At 37.6% G+C, this 25,752-nt stretch overlaps 2 protein-coding genes across 3 annotated transcripts; one reads left to right on the forward strand and one right to left on the reverse strand.

The window, feature by feature from the left end:
• Window positions 1–411: 411 nt before the first annotated feature.
• On the reverse strand, window positions 412–17,739 carry clip3 (CAP-GLY domain containing linker protein 3). 2 transcript variants are annotated; one of them, XM_053647189.1, is made up of 14 exons: window positions 17,228–17,739; window positions 14,316–14,466; window positions 14,055–14,194; window positions 11,264–11,357; window positions 10,423–10,584; window positions 9,738–9,856; window positions 8,972–9,208; window positions 4,621–4,756; window positions 4,241–4,387; window positions 3,417–3,551; window positions 2,819–2,942; window positions 2,370–2,434; window positions 1,877–1,949; window positions 412–1,763 (listed from the first exon to the last, which is right to left on the reverse strand). In XM_053647189.1, the coding sequence occupies exons 2-14, from the start codon at window positions 14,443–14,445 to the stop codon at window positions 1,709–1,711; spliced, it is 1,617 nt and encodes a 538-aa protein (XP_053503164.1). In that variant the 5' UTR covers window positions 14,446–14,466; window positions 17,228–17,739; the 3' UTR covers window positions 412–1,708. The 2 variants fall into 2 exon arrangements, with proteins under 2 accessions (XP_053503164.1, XP_053503163.1); XM_053647188.1 differs by having other exon boundaries at window positions 412–1,766.
• Window positions 17,740–19,242: 1,503 nt separating this feature from the next.
• On the forward strand, window positions 19,243–23,920 carry LOC128621430 (cytochrome P450 2M1). Its single transcript, XM_053647190.1, has 9 exons — window positions 19,243–19,521; window positions 19,900–20,062; window positions 20,224–20,373; window positions 21,178–21,338; window positions 21,568–21,747; window positions 22,021–22,162; window positions 22,366–22,553; window positions 22,637–22,778; window positions 23,360–23,920. Exons 1-9 carry the CDS (start codon window positions 19,324–19,326, stop codon window positions 23,542–23,544), a joined length of 1,509 nt encoding a protein of 502 aa, XP_053503165.1. The 5' UTR covers window positions 19,243–19,323; the 3' UTR covers window positions 23,545–23,920.
• The last annotated feature ends 1,832 nt before the right edge of the window (window positions 23,921–25,752 follow it).

Here is a 25,752-nt window from a genome sequence, read left to right on the forward strand (position 1 = left end):
CACAAGCCAATTTAGTTTTTTCCCCCCCACAGTTTGCCAATAGCTGTAGACCAATGATGAGTCACAATTCCTCTTAATTCTGCTTGTGATGAAGGTAACTGAGATGACCCAAAACAGTTAAATTAGTTAAAGGCAGAAAGTTGAGAGATTGGAGCTCTGAGTCATGCTGTGCTTAAGAACATTAATATGTCAGCCTTATTCAAAGGGCAAGTTGATGTAGGTTAAATATTGCTGTTGACAAATATATTTACACACTTTCATGACTGCTAGAAGTGCTGAAGTGGATCATTAATAAGACCTATTAAAACTTATATATATATATATATATATATATATATATATATATATATATATATATATATATATATATATATATATATATATAGAGAGAGAGAGAGAGAGAGAGAGAGAGAGAGAGAGAGAGAGAGAGAGAGAATGTTTCAGAAAATTATGTACAAGAATTTATTGTAGATTAATTGAATATGATCGTTGACTCATTGAATTATACATAAAAATTACTTTCATAAGTAAATCTGTTTCAGTGTCACTCCATTATATAATTCGACTGATTGGTTAATTAACTGAATATACTTATTCTTTAAAACAGGTGATTATACTAGGGTAGTATTTGTCCTATTTTTGTGGTTTACATAGAAAAATTACAGAATTATATGAGTTTATTAATTAACCCTTTAGAGTATGTAGTGTAGTGTGGTAGTGTGGGTTATTATAAATTACAGGATTATTAACTGGCCTGTATAACCATGTCTGCCCACTGTCATGCAGAGCACATCAATATGAATATAATGCATACTTGCATTGGGAATGGCAATTACAATTACAATAAATCCTGTCTCCTGTAGCATTAGATAATGTATTGCTACTTAATGTCATTGTATGTGTAAATTTAACATCTCTTAGAATGACATTAATTATCCACATACAAGCAATAACTGCTGAACGAACTAACTAATGTAAAGGCATTTAAAAGCTTGGTTTTCGACTGAACACTGAAATTATAACAGTGCATATTGAAGCAACTGCAATCACAATAAATTTTAGGCCCGGGTATGTGGGTAAACTGAATAAAGCTGCTTCTTAAAATAAAAAAGAGACAACCAAAGCCCACAAAGACATCTGCCTGTATGTTTTTGTGGCCTTCATTTTAGGGTGATTTTTGGCAACATAAAATTATCTACATTTTTATACTAATGAATGGCTTTTGTTAGGGATTTTTCCCTAATTCAGAATTCAAGATACCTTGTTCTTTTACTGATCATTAACAAATGGAATGCAGGACATTGTTTCTTTACAAGGCACTAGTTTTTGCTATTGAACTGCAGTCAAAGGGGAAGGCTGGGAGAGGGACCTTGCACATTTGTGCCTCTGACAGTCTGCATGATTCTTAGAGGAAAGCCCAATTTAAGGATGGACGGCTGCTCAGACAGTGCTAGCTCAGTGCTTTAAGGTTTAGAGCTAGTTAGAAGAAGATTGGGAGTTAAACTGCCAGAGAACTGACAGCCCTTGAGCAAAACCTTTAATCCTCAGCTCCATTTTTGGATTATATTGTGTCTCATTTGTAGGTCGCTTTGAAGAAAGCATCTGCCAAATGATTAAATGTAAATGGATGGACAGTGAGAGGATAATTGTATCATTTGGGAAGGAATAGAAAGATGGGCATGGGGAAGAGGAGTAATAAGTAGTGAGTTTAAGATTGCATTTCTGCACGTAGCATCCAGGGGAACCAGCAGCAGAACAGCAACCTGCTGAAACACGCAGAAAAAGGTCACAGGTGAGATCTTGGTTTTATAACACTACAGGGTTTTTAGAGTTTCTGGAAAGAGACATTTCTGGAACACATGGTAGGCCAGCATACCTGGATATGGAGTTCTCGGATGTGATGTCTTTGGGAGACCTCACCGCACTGAAGTTACGCTTTGGCTGGGACACTGGGGAATTCACATGAGAGGATTGTCATCTTTATATCATTATTAATAAAAAAATCATTTCAAGTGGATGAACTATAACAAGTCTACATGCAGTAGTCTATGGGATACACCTGAGTTTTCTATATACTCTATTCTGATGGTCAAATCAGCAGAATCATTACAATATCCTTTACATTCTATAGCCAACAGGTGGGGCTAAATATGTTACATAGAATATACTGTACATGCACATCATTAAAGTAAATGAGAAGTAAAGCTTGTGATATTTGTATAAGAAACAGTCTTACATATAAAGCATATAGAGCATGTTGAAATTTGCATGCTGGTCTAAAAATACCTCAGAAAAAGTGAAGACATATGAATTGAATAAAATATTTTAGTGGATGGTCAGCAAAAGATGAGCATGGTCCTTATACTTACTAGTCACCTGGTGAACTTTCTTCACCAGCTTCCCATCACCCTGGGATTCTTTTGGTCCTCCAATTCTGCACATAAAAAAAAAATCCAGTGATGTTTCACAGTCATATATCTTAAAACAGAAATTTTAAAATCTCAGTGGTGGGCAGTGGAAGCTCAGTGGCTAAAACTTTGGACTACCGGTCAGAAAGTTGAGAGTTCAAATTCTGCTGCAAGGCCCTTAACCCTCAAGTGTTCAGTTATATAAAAAAATTAGACAAATGTAAGTCACTCTGGACAAGGGCGTCTGCCAAATGCCGTAAATGATATTACAGGTGCTTTATAGACTGGCTGTTGTGTTCTTCTGCTAGAGTGACAGTTCAACTCCTGAGAGAGTATAAGCGAAAAGTTCAGCTAACGAGTAAGAATCTAATCACAAACCAGACAGCTAATGATAATTGACAATATTTTACCTCTGAACACGTGAAGGTGGTGCAAAGACTCCATATTTGGGCAAACAGCTGAAGTAGCGAACTCCAAACACAGAGCCATCATGTTTCCCAGTGGGGTGCTCCAATTCCACACCAAACCAAAAGCCTAGGGAGAAACCCAGACAAACACAGATACAGTGATCAGCATGGCAGACAGACAGAATTAAAAAAAATCTATGTTGTAATTCAAACATTTATGCTCTCAATTTATGCACTGTGTCAGGTCAGTTTTTTTGTGACCTGGTTTTGCTCAAAGAATTTTGCCTGAGCCAGAGGCTCTAGGATGAATGTGCCAAATGTGTTTATTCAAGTATTTCTAATGAATATAGTCATGATCCATAGTTACTTAATCAATCCTCTTATAACATTAAAATGCTATAACTTTACTTGTGGTTTAGATGTATGCAAAAGAATAACATTTCATATTTCAACAAAGATATGGCACCTCCTAGGTTCACATATACACCTACTAAAGTATGTGTAAAGTATATACTGCATTTGTGGCTATAGCAATGCAAATACCAAAATATTTAATCTGATCCCATGAAATAGCTTGTAAATGTTTCAAAAACTGACATACCTGGTGCAAAGTCTGTTTTGCCATAAAAACGCACAATTCCTTGCTTCTGTCCAGCCACTAGAACCTGGTCTCCCACTTCAATCTTCACTCCATCAGGATCCAGACTGGCCACTGACCGAGATTTCTTCCTCAAAGCTAGAGGAAAAATATGAGCATGGTTTTAGGAGAATTGTGTTTTATCATCTAAAGCATTTCTTTCATAACTGTAATTATCTGATGCGTCTAAGTTTCTAGCTCGCCAGTACAATAATTAATTACTGTAATTACAGTAATTAATAGTAACAGAACAGACAAATTTACTCGAACATTACAGTACTAGAGAATAGTTATTTAACTACTAATAATTATAACAGTAATAATAGTTATATTTTAAGTAATATTGCACAAGCAAGAGTGCTGTTATCCTGAATATCAGATCGGCTGTGATTGGGCTGTAGTTAATCACAGACTGTGAATGGGATATTGCTTTTATACAACAGTTCTATAAGCAAGAAATTAATATTGAGTAACTGACACAATACGGCTAAATATTTCGTTTATTTTTGCCCCGTCAATGAAAATACTTCCCAAAGAAGTCACAACTGGATAGTGTTACGTGTTGTCATTCAACACACAGACTGACAGCCCGTAGTAAGTGTAGTGACAATTTCAATATAATGAACTATTGCTAGAATTGGAATTTTATGTAGTGAACTGAAATGTATGCAAAATATCAGCACTCATTCAAACGCTGCTTGTCCACTCAAATTAGTGGACTGGAACTAACTGTTGTATAACAAAATATATGGTAACATATGTTATGTCATTTTTAATATTTTACTCACATTTCTCATGATCTTTCTCTTTTTTCTCTTTCTTGATTTTGCCAGTGACACGGGAAAAGTCCATGCGGGGGGTTTTGGGAGTGGAGGTGACTGAGGAAGGGGTTTGATCCACAACTTTTTTGATTTTGGACACAGGGGCAAAGATTCCTGCAACATAATAATAATAATAATAATAATAATGACAACAATAATAATGTATTATTTTATTAGAATTTATAATAATTTTTATTAAACAGTGCCTTTCTCCAATTTAAGGTCTTTTTAAAAATCCATGACAGAAATGTTAAATAAAAGATTTGTGGTAAAATAAGGGCAAACATAAGTAATTAGTATTTAATAAAAATTTCTAGACCAATATTAAAGGATAAAGATGTGCGTACCCAGTTTGGGTGGACAGATGAAATAGCGGACTCCACCCACACTCCCATCATTCTTGCCCTCTGGCTCATCCAGCTCAATGCCCACCCACTGACCACTAGCAAACTCAGTGGTTCCACAGAAACGAAGGGTGCCCGCCTGAGGAAGAAAACAGGCTATATGCAGTGCTCTCCATTAATATTGGGCAACCTTGGTAAATATGAGCAAAGGCGGCTGTGAAAAATTGTCTTTTTTGTTTAACCTTTTGATCTTTTGTTCAAAAAAATTCACAAAAATACTCTCATGGAACTATAGCAAACAAAACACAGGTTTATCAAAAACATATCTTTGTTAAATATAGGTGTGCAACAATTATTGGCACCCTTTTAGTCAATACTTTGTGCTACCTCCCTTTGCCAAGATAACAGCTCTGAGTTTCCTATAATGCCTGATAAAGTTGGAGAATACATGGCAAGGGATCTGAGACCATTCCTCCATACAGAATCTCTCCAGATCCTTCAAATTTCGAGGTCCACGCTGGTGGACTCTCCTCTTCAGTTCACCACACAGGATTTCTATGGGTTTCAAGTCAGGGGATGGTCATGGCAGGACCTTGATTTTGTGGTCAGTAAACCATGTTTATGTTGATTGCGATGTTTGTTTTGGATCACTGTCCTGCTGGAATATCCAACCACGGCCCATTGTATGCTTTCTGGCAGAGGTTTTCATTTAATATCTGTTGATATTTGATGGAGTCCATGATACCATGTATCCTGGCAAAATGTCCAGGTCCTCTGGCAGAAAAACAGCCCCAAAACATTAAAGAGCCACCACCATATTTAATCGTGGGCATGAGGAACTTTTCCATATGGCTACCTCTCTGTGTGCGCCAAAAACACCTCTTTGGTTTCATCTGACCATAGAACCTGATCCCATTTGAAGTTCCAGTAGTGTCTGGCAAACTGAAGACGCTTCAGTTTGTTTTTGGATGAGAGTAGAGGCTTTTTTCTTGAAACCATTCCAAACAACTTGTGGTGATGTAGTTGACTTCGGATTGTAGTTTTCGAGACTTTCTGACCCCAAGATGCAACTCCAGCTGTGATGCTTGGAGATTTTCTGACCACTAAAACCATCCTCCTCACAGTGTGTTGAGATAATATAGACACACATCCAATTCCAGATTGATTCATAACATTTCCAATTGACTGGAACTCCTTAATTATTGCCCTGATGGTGGAAATGGGCATTTTCAGTGCTTGTGCTATTTTCTGACAGCCACTTCCCATTTTGTGAAGCTCAACAACCTTTTGCCACACATCACAGCTATATTCCTTGGTCCACATTCCTTACCCATTGTTATGAATGACGAAGGGAATTTGGCCTGTGTTACCTCATATTTATATCCCTGTGAAACAGGAAGTCATGGTTGAACAATTTCCTGTTCCTAGTCACCCAGGTGTACTAAAAAATGTAAAATATCAATGGGAATATACTTCACATATATTTTCTCATATTAATTCTTAGGGATGCTAATAATTGTGCCACACATATATTTAACAAAGATAAGTTTTTTTTTGCAATTGTTTGATATCAATGAGAGTAGAGTATTTATTTATTAATTTATATATATATATATATATATATATATATATATATATATATATATATATATATATATATATATATATATATGTATATATATATATATATATTTTTTATAAAAGATCAAAAGGTTAAACAATAAAGACAATTTTTCACAGCCTTCTTTGCTCATATTTACCAAGGGTGCCAAAATTAGTGGATGGCACTGTATTAGGACAGATAAATGAGCCTTTAACTAAAATACAAGATGTAATAATACCACTGATGCAAATCAGACAGTTAAAGGTTACTTAAACAGCACTGTGGTGAATACAGCATTTTATTCTGTGTTGTTCTGTCTGTGTTAGTGTTCTGATGAGAGGGTCAAGGACCCTTATTAGGGTTATATATAAACACCACAGATGCATAAAAACATATGTTTATTTTGTTTTTAGAAAAATATGTTTTTGCAATTCTGGAACTTGGTAATATTAAAATGTCAGTTGAATATGCAAGAAATAAGAACAGGGTGTACTGTTTAAGGAAAATCATCAACAATGTGGTGGTGTGTTACCAACTCAAAGTTGATTATTTTCCTATAGCAGTACACACCAATACATTTTATTCCTCTGGTGCCATAGCGATATGCCAATGCTATTGGCGAATCAGTGAAATTTATAACAACTTGTCACGATCTCGCCGGCAGATGGCGCTGCGGCGACGACATGCACGGAGAGCACACGGGTGCATGAACCAGAGCGAGCACATGCTTGCGCGTTGCATAGAGACTTTGTTTACAAAGAACATGTGCGTTTGTTACTGTTTGGTTTCCACCCTGTTCAGTCATTGGTTGATTTTTTTCGGGAGTGTAATGATTGGTACCAGCTGTTAGCACTCAAGGTAATCACAGTTGTTATTTAAACCCCTGGCGTTGCTGCGCACTTCGCGCAATATTGTATACCGGGGTAATGGTGCCACGCGGTAACGTTTCCATGTTATGTGCTGATTTCGTGTTTCATGCCATAGTCTTAGTTAAATGAATGCCATTTCTTGTTTCAGACCATAGTCCTAGATCAGGGGTGTCCAATGTTATCTGGAAAGGGCCGGTGTGGGTGCAGGTTTTCATTCCAACCAAGCAGAAGCCACACCTGAGTCTATTGAAAGCCAAGATCAACTGATTAAACAGGTGGAATCAGGTGTGGCTCCTGCTTGGTTGGAATAAAAACTTGTACCCACACAGGCACTTTGCGGATAAGATTGGACACCCCTGTCCTAGATAAATGATTGCCATGTCTAGTTTCTTGTTTCATGCCATAGTTAAGCGACAAATGAGTATTTTGTTTAAGTGGGTAATTGTGATGAGCGGTAGCGGTTCCAAGTCTTGTTCTAAGTTTCATGCCTCAGTTTGAGTTCTTGTTTAGATGTTGGTTCCCGTTTTCTTGTACGCTGACTGTAGTTGTCAATAAGGACTTTGATCCTGCACTTACTTCCAGTCCCAGTCTTGTAACATAACACAATTAATAATCTTAAACTACACTCAATTACTTATTTATCCAGGCTCAGTGACCTTGCCATTGGACATCATGCTAGGTGACCGTGTTGCATTTGTACTTTTAGCTGGAACAGTCCTAAGTCCCTGTTCCAGTACTCTGTGTCACTGCACTCCTCTACCAAGTAAGCTACAAACAAATAAAAGAGAACACAAAACAAAAGGTCAGTGGTGTGAAACCATTGACAAAATAAATATATGCAAGAGTATGCAGGATTGTGTGTCTATCTGTCTCTCACACACACTTACGTGACCGCTTTATCCTGGTCAGTGTTATAATGGATCTGGAGTGTATCCCTGGAACACCAGGTGTGAGGTAGGAATACACAGTGAAAGTAATTGCCAATCCATCCCATGGCACCATACACACACACATTCATATACTCATTAACACCTAGGGGGAGTAAAGAGTAGATAATCCACCTAGGAGAATGTTTCTGGGAGGTACAAGGAAAGCAGATCACACTGAGAAAACTCATGTAGAGACAGGGAGAACATGTGAAACTCCACACAGTAACATGAGCTCAAGATCAAACCCCCCCTAGCCACTGATACCTTTTTAAAATATAAAATTATATAAATTAATATAAATGTTATCCTTCCAAGCATCCATTTTCTAATTGTTACAGAGAAATGTTTGAATGTCATTAAAAAACGTAACACATTAAGCAACTGATAGCTTTTTAGATAAAACGTAATGGAAATAGTTTGGTATTATTTGCAGAAACAGAAGCAAGTGTGAATAACATCTCCAGAAGAACAGATGCTTGGAATCACTTACCAACCATTTTGCATTGCACAACTTATCATACCACTGCAGCTATCTATTATTGAGCTTGTTGTCAATAGATAGTTAGCTAATGCTAGATAAATAGACTGAAATTCGCCCTGATAGCATTACTCATACTAGAGATTACTGACAGACTGTTGAGCCATAATTTAGGCTTAATTTACACCTACTGTACAAGTGTGAAGTCATTCAGTTATATGCTATACTATGTCCTACTGTATGAACAATACTAGTAACTGTATACAGTAAGAACTGTAATTACTACTGTTTAATGAACAATACTAACAGTTAATGGAGCCAGATGGAATTCAATTGACATGGGCATTCAAAAAAAGGAATCTTAACCTGCTTGGTGTCCAGTAACTTTGCTACTGTCTTCATCACTGTGCTGTTTTCATCCCTCACTTTTAGTTTTTGTCTTTTTAATTTTTATTCTTCTGTGTTTCCCACTCACCTTCATGTCATCCAGAAGCACTCGCTCACCCAACTTCAGGCCGAGAGAAGACAGCATGAGGTTTCCGGGAATGTTGTCATAGTTGGGCAAGGTGACACGGGGAAGGTTACAGCTGAGGGGCACTGCATCTAACAGCAGCTGCTTTAGCTCCTTAGCCACCATGGCTGCTTCTGCTTTATCCAGGCTCATGTCCATGGGATCAGGAACCACATCAGCAGGGACTTGGCCCTTATCATTCTGGTGAAGTGAGTAGAAAAGGAAACTTGGTGTTAAGTCTAGTACTGTATTGGAATACTGATTTTGTAAATGATTGTGATGGCAGACCGGTGCACAAGTATAAAAGGGCTCTCCCCCTACAGCCAGTTAACCTATTGCTTCCATGACTCTATTAATGCCTCTCTCTCTGTCTCCTGCACAAGAAACTAGATCAGAGGAAGACTATGCTCTGTGGCTGCCTCTCCAGAACCCCCTGGCTTCTCCACAGATTTGCACACCTCCTGGGTCACTCCACAACGCCACTCAGACATGATACCTGGATCCCAGCACCGACCAAGAGCCACCAGAGCACTTCACTCCACTCCACTCTTCCCCACTTCAAGACACTTTCTTAAATAAAAGCGCACTATTTTTCACCCAGTTCACCTACTGTGTATCTGTGCTCAGCCCACCGCCGCCTAGAGTCGCTACGTGATTAATAATGCTTTGGTTTTAAAAGACATTAGCTGACTAAAGATTGCCAGACTTTGCCAATAGCAGTTAGTCATACTCTGACAGTGGGATTGGCTCCATGCTCCAGAAGACACTTGACAGCTCCCAGGCAGAGGTTGGAGGCAGCAATATGCAGGGCAGTGCCAAAGTAGAAGTCACTGCAGGTAGAGTTGAGTACTGCAGAGAAAAGTGATGAGCAGGCATGTTATCAAACTAATTAGATGCCCCACAGCTTTAAATGCTCATTAGCTGCTTTATCATCATTCTTTTATGGGACATATGACATTTGCAATCAAATTGTGACCTTATATGTTGAGACCTAAACAGTTTGATTAGTATACTGTATATTCTTTTAAAGTAAACATCAGTATATAAACAGGGACCTATAAGAAGAGCATAAGGACTATATTTTCCAGTAGGATCTCCTGATAAAGCTCAGAGCTGGGAAAACAACATTCTGAAAAAATAATGACTCATTCTGTACTGAAATCATGCAGAGAAAGAGAGAGAGAGATATACATATCCAAACACATCAAGAGTTAAGTACAATAATGATGCTGCATACACATGGAGTTAACCTATTCTTATTACTTTACTGTGTGGTCCATGTGGCTTCTTTACTGTACTTAATCGGGAAAGTGTTCAGACATGCACACCTGGTTAATTTGACAATTTGCCACAGTTCTAATAGAGCAATGGCAATATAAACAGGGTTTAAGTGTTGTGAATGTGCGTAACCTAACCTTTAGGTTTAGAAGCTTTAAGCAGAACCCGGATCAACTCAGGAACATCGAAGTAAGCAGCATAGTGGAGTGCATTCATGTTGGTCCAACGACTGCGGAGGCTGACATCTGCACCCAGAGCAATCAGCTGATTGGTCAGCCTGAGGGCTGCCTCAGGGTCTCCTGACAATCCATAATGAAATACAATTGTATACAAGGTTAGCACAAAATACAATTCTTTCCAAAAAAATGACTGTTCACTGTGGCCATTTTTATTCATACAAGACCAGGGACCATATTACAGAAACTTTGGACCATATTACAGAATTACAGTTGGGGTTTTTTCCCCTTATGTTTTTTTTCTAAAGTCCGAACAAAAAATGTGCTTTACTTTCCAAACAGAATCTGCCTTACTCTCCAAATACTCTAAAAGTTATTAACTGTACAATAACCTAAATGTTTGATTAAATTTGCAGAAGACTGCTGTTATTCTTGTATTTAAATTATGTAACTCCTTAGCTTTTACTGTCATTCGTGTTACTTTAGTTTACATTTTGTTTAATGTTTTTGGACTCAACACTTAGTTTTACTTCAATGCTTGCATGTAGTCAACTTTCACTCATTGTTAGTTTTTCTTGTTATCTCTTTCTTTACACTCTAAATACGTATTGATCTCACAAGGGATACTGCAGTATCTACTGACATATACTACTGCACCCAATAGCAGTTGTATCTCTGTACCAAAGTAGTGCTTGGATTTTAAGCTTATATTGTTTTAATAAGACCATTAAACAAGCAATACCTAAATTCACCCTGAAACACATGGATCTTGATATGAGAGGATCTAGAGCCTGAGACTCACCCACTCCATGAGCCCCTGCTTTGCAGCTGTAGTGCAGGAGAGTCATGTCTGTCAGTCCATCACGGTCATTAACATGACATCCTCGCTTTAAAATCTGGAATGCAAGAGCTCCAGTTTACATTTATGGCATTTGGCAGACTCCCTTATCCAGAGCAACTTACATTTATCTCATTTATACATCTGAGCAGTTCAGCGTTAAGGGCCTTGCTCAAGGGCCCTGCAGCTTGGCAGTACTGGGATTTGAACTCATGACCTTCCAAATAGTAGTCCAATGTCTTAACCACTGCTGTGTGATATGGTAGGAAAAGAACAACAGCCTGCTCATGCCTACACACTGGAAAAACGAGTGCCAATTAGCAGAATTAGCTCCTTACACATAATAATGAAGGATGTGATGAATTAGCAGGTGTGATGGATGAAACGGGAATTCAGTTCTGCTGAGTCATTCACACAGCTGTATTAGTTTAACTTTCCCCAGGCTCTCAGAGATCTCCACTTAGAATGGGCAGCCATTTTGTGTAAGTATGTGAGTGTGTGTACATGGAGGATGGGGTTTGATAGTGTGGCAGGGCTAAACAGACTTGCAACATCATGTGAAATATAAAATGTATGATCGTGCAATTGCACCCTCTAGCAATTGTTGATGACTGAGCCCCGTGACCCTGAGAAACCATTCTACATGTGCCATATAAACACGTGGCTGCCTATTTCTGAGTTGAAATGTTTTCAGCGTCATTGCCCCATAGATAAGTTATATTCTCCTTAAAAGCCTAAGGAAACAGTGCCCCAAACTTACCCAAATAGGTTAAACTGAATTTTTATTCTGGAGTGAAGGTAACTCAGGAAGAGATTATTTCTTTTCAACAAATACTGAACAAGATACCTGTGACACATAAAAGTGTCACATACATAAATACATACATAGTCATGTTTCGTTAGACTACTTTGTAAGCTTTTTTATTTCAAGGCAACTCTTATTGGACTATATGTTGCTACTGGTTAAATTTGAATGAAATACTATATAACTGGCTAAAACTGACTTTGCTCAAAGCAAATACAGAGACAGTGACAATTCATTTAAAACATGTTCACTGTTACCAGTACTTAAAGAAAGGGCTACTGTCTGCCATTCATGTACTTTCTGGTACAGATCTGCATGGGTTTTTGGGGGTAATTTAGATGTAAATTAATGTGTGAAGTAGTCCTCATTACATTTTGAAAAAAGTAATTAGTAATTTTGTAATGAATTAAATTTTTTTGAGTAACTATCCCAATTCTGGGTCCTCTTTGCTCTGTGCCGATTCTAGACACTGTAAAAGAGTAGCTTCTCTCACAGATCTATTCAAAGCAGTGATTTAGAGCAAGGCTCAATTTGTCGGACAGGCTAATGGAGTAGGCTTATCATCTTAGCCATCAATCCCTGCACCAGCTACTCTAGAGGTAGTCTCAAGAGATACAGGCAACAACATATATCTTTATTGATCCTTATAATACAGAAGTCATTGTGTGTGTTAGTGGTAGAGAGAGATCAAGTCCCACACATTACAAATGCGGCATTTTCAAAAGAGAATATTGAAAACAAGGAATCAACAAAAAAATTGATCCTAACATCCCAAAATGGAAAACAAACATATGTATTGGAACATGCATGATTATACACATCACTATACAAATATGTTGAGGCATAACAAAATACCCTTCACTCAAGTAAGCACTTCTATATATACTTCATATTATGGCTGCAACTAATGATTATTGCCATAATCGATTAATCGGCCGATTATTTCTTCGATTAATAAGATTTTTTTTATTCAGTACCATTTTTCCATTTATTTCAAATAAAATCCACAAACTGAGCGTTACAAATATAAACTTTAGATTAAGACTTTACATTAACACTGATATATATATATATATATATATATATATATATATATATATAAAATAAAGCTGATCCTGCTAATCAAGTAGACTGACTGTAGTTGTTCTGTTGTACTATGGTCATCACTCCGTTAGAAGCAAAGTTTAATTGTTGATGAGCTATTGATAAAATGTTGTAAAAGTAGAACAATAAGACCACATTTTAACTTGCTTTTCCTGGTCATCAAATATACTAACTGACCCCTATATTCTCTACAAGCCTCTTGCTTAATGGCACAGGAATGCAACATGACTCTACAAGCTTATACAACAAACTTTCTGTACAGCATCAGAAACCTGACTCTTCTTAACAGCCAGATAAATACATCCTTCTGTTCCAAACTGGCAAGAATCTCAAGTCTACAAAAAGGCACTATTGAAGATAAAGACAAAAGTCCACAATCTGTGTCAGGAAATAAATGAGTGGACCTTTAATTTTAAAAAGACAAACAATGTGAAGACAACATTTTGATGAATTGATTGCATCACACCTATTGCACTATTACTATAAACCGAAAACATTGGCCCTCTTTTTTTTGTAATACAAAACCAAATGAAGACAATGACGCATGCAATTTGATAAGTACATGGCAAACTGCACCTCACACAAGCAGTATGAAAATATTTAGTTGGCACTGAATCTAGGTGAAACCATATAATTAGAAAATGCATGCCAATTTAATCCCCTTTACACCTGACAAGTATTATTTTGAATAGAATAGAAAAGATGTTGCTTACACTGCTTGTATGGACATGTTTTAGACCACAATAAATTGTTTGTAATGTTTCCCTGCATACTTGCATTTTAATGTATTTAGACCTGCAGTTTTATTGTCATATTGGTGTGCAAAACACAGGGACTGTCTCTCACCTCTTCACCGATTATGTCAATCTTGTGCTGCACTTGGGGGACCCACTGACGGATGATAGCAAACAGCTCAGGGACGGTGGTGCTGGGATTCATCAAAATCTCCAAACAGGCTGGGTCATTCGGATCAAAGAATGTGAAGGCTGAAATAGCAATGAAATATAAGTAGCATTTTTACTGAGAGAGGTTTTTAAACTGAGTGATAACATTTATAGTATAGTATACAGAGTGCACACATTCCATAAAACACGTCCAGACACGCACCATAGTCTTTGGGGAGCGGGGCCTGGGCAGATGGATGGACTATGGGCTTCTTGCGAGATTCATGTTTTGGAATGGTAAAATCGGAGGTAGGCTGGGCCTCCTCTACATCGGCAGTGTCCTCTTTAGTCATTTTTCTATATATGACTGTGGCCTGGAAATAGAACACACATTGAATCAGACAGCAGCATGGTGTAACCACTTTAATAATTCAGTGAGTGGTGATGCCACGCATATACCACTCAGACACAGTTTATTTGATGTTGGTGATTTCCCACAGAGGCGCATCAGCCCAAGTGGTATAGAAGTGATTTAAGACAATTTGGCTTGACCTTATTAAATTTACCTTACCATAATTCCATAAATATAAAATCACACAATCTTTCAAAGTCAGTTCAAATAATCAGCACCTGACAATTGTTTGGACTGTTTTAGCTTTTTGCAAGAAGCACAATAGTACTAAATTAAAAAAAAACAAAGCAAACAAACTGTATACCATCACATGACCCTTGACTAATTTATTTCTAATGTCCTGTCTTATTAATCATGAGACTTGTATGGATGTATTTTGAACTCCAACTATAATGACATGTTCATTTCAGCCTGACCCATATTATTGTCTGAGTTTTTAACCTGCCTAAGATAATAGGCAGTATGAATACTGAATTCCCATGGGAGTGGAAGCTGTGACAAGTGTTTACCCTGCAAAAGTAAGTACAACCTACGGTCTGGAGAAACATGGAATGAGTCACTGATCACTGAATTATCTGCTACAATGCTTATAAGAAGCCTTTCCACCATTTTAAAGAATTGAAATGCTGATTGCTGGATTCCCTGTCTGTTGATAGGGAAGATGGTAAATTACTCCTCAGTAATTATTTCAGGAAATGAGAACTGAAAATATTAATTAAATCCATGCTACACTACATTTAATATTTCTTTAATAGAATCGTAACCTGTTCAGCAATGTGATGTAAATTTAAATAACATGTACAAGTGTCTAATAATTCTGACAAAATCTAACCCAGTGGTTCTCAACCAGGGGGGCGCGGAGAGATCGGAAGGGGGTACGAATTTTTTCAAGAAAAACACAGACAGGGCATCAGTTGGGTACTCTGTGTATTTGATTGCTTTGCAAATAGAATGTGCGTAAATGAAAAACCCAGCATTTTCTCTCCCTCTGTATTTTCTTTTTGCTGGGGAGAGGCGGAGCTTAGCCTGCCTTTTATCTAGCTGTCAGTGCAGACCACTGTTGCCAACTTAGCGACTTTTCAGACCCCTTTAGTGCTTTTTTTTTTTTTAAAAAGTGCATAGCGACAAATCGAGCAACTTTTAGAACAAACCTTAGCGACTTTCCAAATGTGGCCAGTACTGTCCTGCAAGCGCGAGGTCTTGCTTTCCCGCTGCACTCACACCTCTCTCTGCGTCTGCTCTGTTCAGTGAGTGGCTGAGAGCCGGAGATTTAACAATGTCATGGCTAACGAGACGCGACCTTCGTCCCAATTTACATCATTCGTATGTGAATGTTTTTAGAATGCAACATGTTTTACATGTAAAGTAGTCCACGTTATTCCAGCCTAGTTCTCTTGTTCAGAAACATTTTTGATCATTCATGTTCCATACCTGTCCGTTACCTTGGTATGATCTGACCGATCGGCCGCCAATTGGTATTTTTAAATGCCTATTAAAATGTTCAATGTAAAATTAATATTTGTTCTGCTTATTTATTTGAATTTCAATTAACACATCAATCTACAACATTACTGTAAATGATATAACCAAGGCAACATCTGTGGAATTACTGTATCTGAAAAAAAGGTTAACAGTAAAGGTCAACAGAAAGCTTACATATCACTTATATAATGCACGCCAAAATGAATGTGAGGGTATATCTCCGTAACGCTTAGTAGATATCAAAGATGGCTTTTTTTTTTTTTTTTGGCTTATAACACTTTCCTGCATGATAACAATCATGCCCAGATGCTATCTGAGCAGTTTCAGAACAGCACCACATACTGGACAAAATTTCTAAGAAGTAGATATTTTTAGTTATTTTTAAAAGAAATGTTGTTTTTTTTATGATAGAAAAGTTTGCATTTTCTAACTCCTCATACACTGTTCCTTGGACTCTACCCAAAAACATGTCACAAAGCTTCTTTTGCTGCTCATGGTGCCGATATTTAGCTAACCCTAACCCTTCATGTTTTTGGAGATAATAATAATAATAATAATAATAATAATAATAATAATAATAGCTGCAATACCGACAAACAACCCATTACATTGTCACTGTGGTGTGGAGCACACGTAATTTAAGCTCTTCTTCTTCTTCTTTTTATTATAACAAGAACAACTATAATAATAATTTAGCACTTATTATACGGGGTTTACTTTATAATAATAATAATAAGAAGAAGAAGAAGAAGAAGAAGAAGAATAGCTGCATTACCCCCAAAACGACCCCACTACATTATCATTGTTTATACTACATGTAATTTAAGCTAGCTAAATATTTACCAGAATTTTTTTTACAAACCCTTTTTTTTAAGGTAAACTTGTTAATATCATTGTCAATTTACCCTGTTACTGTTTGTCAGGATAGTTGAGATGCTATCGTACACCACAGCACACAGGAAATAAACTACTCAATAATCAGAAAAGAGAAACGCCCCATCTACTGCGCAGGTAGCTGGATTTCGTGTGCAACCTCGCCAAATACATTGACGAATCTCATATGAAAAATATTAATATATCAACCGACATGCAACGGAACCACTGCGTTTTCATATCGTGTACATCCCACCCTTCTTCCTCTGTATCAACAAGAGAACATGGATGCTCCATGACGGAGACAGCAGCGTCCTAACCGCGCATCACAAACACCATCTGTTTCTGTGTAAAGGCGTCGGACATACCTGATAACAAGCCGCAAAATCCAAGCGGTCCTTTCTCTCTTTATTAAACTGTTGTTTTCAGCTGTGGTTCAGAGAGAAGAATATATGGATGGATTGTGACTCAATGCTGGATGCTGCTGTTGCGTTGCCCTTCTCTCTGCTTGCGTCACTGACATGACTCATGGCTGGACCACACTGAGAGCCAATCAAATCCCCGCAAACAACCAAGCCTGATGCTGCTTCTAGAAATCTCACTCACACACCCGGATGTCGCTTGTATTTTAAGTTGTAGATAGAAATATCGCATGCATGATTTCTGTAGGCCAATGGAGTAATGTCAAATTCCGCTTATTTAGTCATTTGGATACTTTTGATTGTAACTGAACTCATTTTAATATTAACAACATTATATTTGTTCTCAGTACAGAAAAATAAGGTAGTTTAATTTTCAACTGAAAATGAAAAGTTTCTTTCTAATGAGACACAGAGGCAAACCTAGATTATGCATGGGGCCAATTCTGACAGATTTTTGTTGTTATTATGTCTTCATGTTACCCAGAGATATAATTATACATTGTACATTTAAAAGTAGTCAAAACACATTCAACAGAACATAAAGTGTTTATTTTGTTACAGCTTCATGGTGTGTATCAAACCTTAGTGAGGAAACAAAATGCCAATCTTTGACTATATACAGTACATTGTCACCTGAAAAACGTTGGCTATGAGCCTTTTCTAAAGCGAATGCTGCATTATTTAAAGATGAAAATGTCTGATTATTTGAATGATTAGCCCTCAGAAGCCCTCTCAGAATGCAGGGCCCCAGGCAATTGAATGCCTTGCCTGCCCTGTAGCTACAGTGCCCTCCACTAATATTGGCACCCTTGGTAAATATTAGCAAAGAAGGTTGTGAAAAATTGTCTTTATTGTTTAACCTTTTGAGCTTTTGTCCTATCTCAGCCCAGCCACAACTCAGTTTCCCAGGAGGCACCGCTAACTACAAACATGGCCCCTGAGGACTATACTTCCCACACACACATGCGCTCGCCTTCCCGGAGTTCTAATCACACACACCTGCATCCCATTACAAACACACTCACAACACAGCATGAGAGACACGTTGGAAGCGAAGCGACTTTGCGAAGTACTGTTCAATTGACTTGTTTCTCTGCCATTCTCTAATGTTGTAAGGCACATGAAAACATTTGAGCAATGACAAAGACACTTGGGGTAATTATTCATAGCTATAAAAATGTATTGGCTCCTGATATTTAAGGGCTAGCTAGAATGCACTATATTTGTCCCACTTTACTTGATGTCCCAATTTTGCCGAACTCACCTTAGTTCTCAAGCAATGGTGGGCAGTCTTCCAGTGCGTGCTGGTGGTAACAAAATTCCCATGTATAGATGCAATGTAATTTGGTAAACTTGGATATTAAATGCATATGGTTGCTAATACTTTGGAGGGGGATACATGAAAAGGACATTTGTACTTCTTGAAAATAGACAGTAAGCAAGCCCCTGACAGCTGTGTAACACCGCAGTTTCCCTTTGGATTAATTGATTGCTTTTCAAATGAAATGATGAAGATTATAACAAGGTAAGACTTGGCTATATTGTTATTGTTTGTTGTTCATTTATATAACAGCACTTTTCCAATGAACACGTGCCAGATCCCTAGATTCAGATGAATCACGTGTGTATATAATAACGTTGGCTTGGTGTGTTTAGAGACGAATTGTTGTGATATTTGCTGCTGCAGCACATACCGATAGGGAATGAATTAATAAGGGATTAATCAATAAGGAATGAATCAATGAGGAATTAACAGAAAAACATTCGCTATTTAGTGAACGAGTGAGCGATTTCAGACACAGCATCAGTTAATACGCGTTTAAGTTTACGGCCCGCCTTTCAATGGAACAGACAGCTTTCGCGACCAATTGAAAATACCTTTAGACACGTCCATAGTTTTAGACACGCCCATTACCCCGACCTGCAGCGACCCTCACTTGTATATAAGCTCCAGTGTCACATCGCTGCGCCATATTGCGGAGTATTTGGGTTTGTCCTGCATTAAACAATTCTACCGCACTGTCTTTGTTCACCCCTTTATAATGGACGTGTTGATCGCTTTACAGGCAAACGTTTGGCCTGTATTTATTACTGCTGCTGTTTTATTTTTAATATGGAAGAGTCGCGGTAAAGAAAATCAGCCTAAGTTTGGAAGACTGCCTCCGGGTCCCGCTCCTGCACCTGTGGTTGGGAATTTTTTTCAGATTAATGTAAAGGAACCGTACAAGTATTACCTTGAGGTTAGTAACTCATCACTTAAGTAAGTTTAATATTTTTTGTCAAAACATATATTCCGATATACAACAAAACCCGGTGCTTTTAGGTTTATAATTCTACTTCCATTCATAAATAATAAATAATGGATTAGTTGAATGTCATGAGCTACACTACATGACCAAAGGTTTGTGTGAATTTAGCTGTGTGTGTATGTGGCATATGCAAGATATATTGACATTGTAAATAATCTATTAACCAATTTTCTATTTCTGGGATCTTGAGTTTAAAATGGCCAGATTATATAGAGTTTGATAATTTTCTGTTATGCTATCAAATGTCTGGGGACTGATGGAGGAATAAACAAAGATCTGTAATCTTTTTCTGACATTTTTCTCAATCAGCTCAGTAAAAAGCATGGATCTGTTTTCACCCTTTGGTTTGGAAACAGTCCTGTTGTGGTGATCTCTGGATACTGTGCCCTGAAAGACACCATGATTGGCATGGGTAATGAGTTTAGTGGCAGGGCAAACTACCCCCTTTTAATGAAGGTCACTAATGGATATGGTGAGTTCATTTACATCAATTAATCTTCTACGTAAACAGAAACTCAGATTTACTAAAAAGAAAGAATGAGTGCACTTAATGCTCAAAGAATTTTCTGATTACATTTTACACTCATATACTGTATTCAGATTAGTTCTGTATATATCTTCCTTGCACTGCAGGTGTTTTGGTCAGCAGTGGGGAAAGATGGAAGCAACTTCGGCGGTTCTCTCTGTCAACCCTGAAACACTTTGGTATGGGTCGGCACACCATCGAGGACAAGGTGAAGGAGGAAGCCAGCTGTCTTGTGCAAACTATTGGTACATTTGGAGGTATTGCCTTATTATCTAACTTCTTTTTTTTTTTCTTTTCCTTTTTTTTTTTTTTTTGCAGTTACATTTACTGAAAAACTGATTTTGTATTATTTGTAATTGTTGCTTTCTTTACTGACACACAAACATTTACATTTTTCAGTCAAATTGAGTCAGTACAAAAACATTAAACCCTAAGTCATTCTGTTTTTTGTCTAAAAAATGTATGCAGAAATCATAAAATTAACTGAAAGTTATGTTTGAAGGATTTAGTTGAGGTAAAGTGCCACCAGGATGGTGTGTCCATTAAAACACAATAAAGCCCATTCTTATCCTATGATCATTTATTTGACAGTAGCAGTGGTGCGATCAAATCCCAGAGTTGTATGGTATCAATTCATCAATTAAATCATTAATTACAATTAACTCCAAATACAGTCCTAATGATCTAGAATGGACAAATAGTTAATTCTCATACCAATTCATCAAGTAAAATGATTTGTACTTATATAGTGCTTTTATCCAAAGCGCTTTACACTGTGTCTCATTCACCCATTCACACACACATTCAGACACCAATGGTAGCAGAGGATGCAAGGCAACCATGCAAGGCGCTAACTTACCATCAGGAGCAACTTGGGGTTCAGTGTCTTGCCCAAGGACACTTCGGTATGTGGAGTCATGTGGGCCAGGAATTGAACCGCCAACCCTACGATTAGTGGACAACCCGCTCTACCACCTGAGCCACAGCCACCCAGTACATACACTGCGATGAGAGCCTGATTACTACTATGAATAACTGGAATCAACTTTTTTCTCTTACAGACTCTACGTTCAATCCAAGACACTTGATAAATAAAGCAATTGGTAATGTTATCTGCTCAATCATGTTTGGGCAGAGATTTGAAACCGATGAGCCACAGTTTAAACTTATGATTGAAGCTGTTGATGATTACTTCAGCATTCTAAGTAGTCCACTTGGGCAGGTACGATATCGTTAATATTCATCCTTAAAATACATGTTAAATAACATAAGCAGATGAGGTGCTGATAAAATAAATACATTGTGTGTGTGTGTGTGTGTGTGTGTGTGTGTGTGTGTGTGTATATATATATATATATATCAGTCCAGGAGGACTGATTTTAGTGCAGAGTTTATGTAAAATATCTCTCCACCTCTTAATTTTTATCAATACTGGTTTTTTTCCCTTACAGGCCTATAATATTTTTCCCAGAATTGTGGGCCTTTTTCCTGGACAGCTCCATGACATGTTTTCAAAAGTGGAAAAGGTCAAAGGTTTATTTAAGCTTGAAGCAGAGGCACGGATGAAGACCTTGGATCCCTCTTCACCCCCTAAAGATTTCATTGAGGCTTTTCTTTTACAAATGGAAGCGGTAAAATGCCTCTTGGCATGATATTTATGTTGTCATAGTATATATTGTCAAACAGCCATAATAACTCATAATTATTCATCACGGGCCATCATGTGGCTGGCAGAAATCACTACATTTTTATGCATCATTAAAAGCTACTGAAATAAGAATAGAAAGACTCTCAAATGGATCATTTTAACTCTGTTCTTTCACTGTACACAGACATATTCCAGATTGCAGCATGTTTCTGTCCCATAAAGCAGATAAAGATAACTAAATAGGTCTCTTTTGCAGGAGAAACATAACCCTAATACAGAATTTCATTTGAATAACCTGTTGAACACAACATGGAACATGTTTAATGCTGCCATTGAGACTACCTCTTCTACAATCAGACAGAGTCTGCTGCTAATGATGAAGCACCCAAATATCCAAGGTAAGAAATGAGATCACACTGCATGTCTGTTTCATACATTGAAGATATATTACCCCCAAACAGCATTACTGGTGGAGTAGCCAGTATTGTCTGTGGAATGAATTTACAGTATGATGTTTCAGTGACATACTATTAGACCTGTTAGTCTTTGATATATGTATCTGATACATGTCATGCTGTGTTATACTTGTCATCTTGAATAGTACGAGTCCAGAAGGAGATTGATGAGGTGGTGGGGCGAGACCGGTGCCCTTCCATCAGTGACAGACAGAACATGCCATATACAGATGCAGTCATTCATGAAGTTCAGCGCAACATGGATATTGCTCCTACTGCTATTCCACATAAAATGTTTAATGATACTGAGTATAAGAACTATCTCATTCCCAAGGTATCTTGACTTATGCACAATGTGACCTTTAGAGCTTTATATTAGTATGCATATTTTTTTGAACATATTTTTGTTTTTTTCAGGGAACCATGGTTCTTCCTTTGCTGTCTTCTGTGCTTTCTGACCCTGAGCTATGGAAAAACCCTGACAATTTTGACCCAGAGAACTTCCTGGATGAAGAGGGACAATTCAAAAGAAGTGATGCATTTGTTGTGTTTGGAATGGGTGAGCTCAAACCTAGAATGTGCATCATGATTTTACTTTAAAAAACAAACAAACAAAAAAAAAAAACATCTGCACTTTCATATACAATGAATGTTTTCAGGTTAGGCCTTTCTACTATCTGCTATGGTTTTATAGAAATGTGAAGACCTTGACCTTTAATTGGCCTTTAAAGAGAAATTGCTGAAAATCACTTGTGTAAAGTAGTAGTGTGAGCTTACCATTTCATTTAAGGTCATATGAGACTTTTCCCCAGAACACCAGACAAAGACACGGATAATCCAGATAAACACAAGATGCAGACAAGGGCTCCCCCTAGAAACGGTCATGACTGACACTGCTATTCTATGGTCTCTGGTTTCATTCCAAAAATATTCTGACAGGAAAATAAATACAGCACTTAATGTGGGGCTTATTTTCATTCATGCAGTTATCGAATCAGCCAGTCATGTTGCAGCAGTGCAATGCATAAAGTCTTGCAGATACAGGTCCAGAGGTTTAGTTAATGTTCACACCAAACATCAGCATGGGGAAAAATCTGTTTTTTGTAACATTCCTGCCTCTATTCTGTCTGTTTTGCATAGGGAAGCGGGCCTGTTTGGGTGAAGCTCTGGCCCGAGTGGAACTCTTCATTATGTTCACTTCCCTCCTTCAGCGCTTCACCTTCAGGGCCACTCGGCCACTTGAAGAGATTGACACCACTCCTGCCGTTTGCAGCTTTGGCCGTATACCTCGTTTCTATGAGTGCTATGCTGTGCATAGGACATAAACAGCCAACAGCTCCCAACCCCGCTTACAGCTACAAACAATCAAGCATAGATTCTCACAGGGTCTTCATACTTGCATGTAATGTGAGCATGTCCACATGAGGGCAGTGTCACCCTGAACTATGCATGAATTTATATATTTTATAGTAAAAAATTATGAACTTTCTGATTCATTATGATTATAGATATTCTGCATATGTATGTATTCAGATCTCATTTTAATTCTAAGTATCTTATAGTTTAAAGGAAGTTAAATTGAACACTATTACTTGCATTTCTAGCCTTTCCATTACTAACATTTTTAACCTGACTGTTTGCAAACTTGGGCTTGGAAACAAACCTGAGAACTTTCTCAATAAAAAGTCATTACATAATCCACCATTCAAGTCGATTAATTTGATTTGTTAATCTAATTAAGTATAATGAAACATTCAGATATTTGTTGCCATTTCTAAAGCAAGGTTCTGTTAATAGGCAAATCCATGTTCAGAGTCATAAATACATGATTTATATTTATATTCTAGTTAATATTAATTTATTTACATTTACATTTATTCATTTAGCAGACGCTTTTATCCAGAGCGACTTACAAATGAGAAAATATACCTTTCTCATTTGTAAGTCCATAACTTTGAATGAATTTATATTCATAATGAATGTAATAAATATGCACAGCAAAAGTTAAGGTATCAATAATTATGAATACAAATATCTGACACATCTTCACAATGGTTCACATGGCCCAGTGCTGGTGTGTCTAATCCACTCAGCATTTGCTTGTGGGCTGAAATGTAACAATATGCCTTGCCCTTCTTTGCTCCTGGGTGATGATGCCGATGGAGGGGAATTTGTGTGGAGGCCGGAAGAGGGTCCATGCTCAGGTGGATGCCACTCTCCTCAGGATAGTCCACCTGGCATGGCTGGTCTTCATGTTCTTGAAGTCCAGTAGCCCCTTGTAGCATGTGGCTGCTTGTGGTGCGTTGTTCATCCAGGGTGCTAATTCCCAGCTTCAAACAATGCCACTTTTTCTTAATTTCTGACTGCACCTGGGATTAGAAATACAATGCAGAGAGAGGTGTGAACTATAGAAAGATTACTTGTACGTCTCTATTTTAATCTTGATTTTACATGTGCTAAAAGCGCCCCTATTATGCTACATAAAAGTGCCTAATTTTGTTTTAGAGGTCTCATCCAATAGGTTTACATACATCCAACATCAAAAAACACTTTTTAATTTTCTCATAATTTACATTGCAGCATCACCTCTTTTTCCTCAGTGTCACAAACGACTCGCTCATAGATCCGTTCACTCTAAACTCCTCCTTTCAGAGAGCCTACTCTGCTCTGATTGAAAAAATATAGAAACTATATAGAAAATATCCATCCATCCATCTTCTACCGCTTACTCCTTTTCAGGGTCACGGGGAACCTGGAGCCTATCCCAGGGAGCATCGGGTACAAGGCGGTTTACACCCTGGACAGGGTGCCAGTCCATCGCAGGGCACAATCACACTCGCACACCCTGACTATTATCTGACTTCTTTTTTTTTCTTTTTAGCAGAAAGTGAATCTCTTAGCCCTGCAGTTACATTTACTGAAAAACTGATTTTGTATTATTTGTAATTGTTGCTTTCTTTACTGACATTTTACACACACTTTACACAAACATTTAATTTTTTTGTTGGAAGAGTAATGTTTGGAAATATGAAATTGAGTCTGTACACAAACATTAAGGCATTTTATTTTTTGTCTAAAAAATGTATGCAGAAGTCATAAAATTAACTGAAAGTTATGTTTGAAGGATTTAGTTGAGGTAAGGTGCCATCAGGATGGTGTGTCCATTAAAACACAATAAAGCCCATTCTTATCCAATGATCATTTGTTTGACAGTAGCAGTGGTTTAATCAAATCCCAGAGTTGTATGGTATCTATAATAATCAAGAAACAATAAAACACAAATGTCGTCAATTAAATCCAATAAACAATTAACATCATGAAATTCATCAAAATGAATTGAATTTGAAGTCATCCATAGAGCAACACTGTGGAAAACCTCTCAAAGAGAGCAGGAAAGGAATGTTTACCTCAACAGCTTTCTGTACACACACCAAACATAGGTGGCGAATTAATGATTCACTGCAGCTGTGGAGACCTAGCTCCTCCCCCAAACAGACTATGTCATCTGAGTCTGTAAGAATTCTCAACATTAA

Source organism: Ictalurus furcatus, chromosome 17 (genome assembly GCF_023375685.1).
Source record: "Ictalurus furcatus strain D&B chromosome 17, Billie_1.0, whole genome shotgun sequence".
Lineage (NCBI taxonomy): Eukaryota > Metazoa > Chordata > Actinopteri > Siluriformes > Ictaluridae > Ictalurus > Ictalurus furcatus.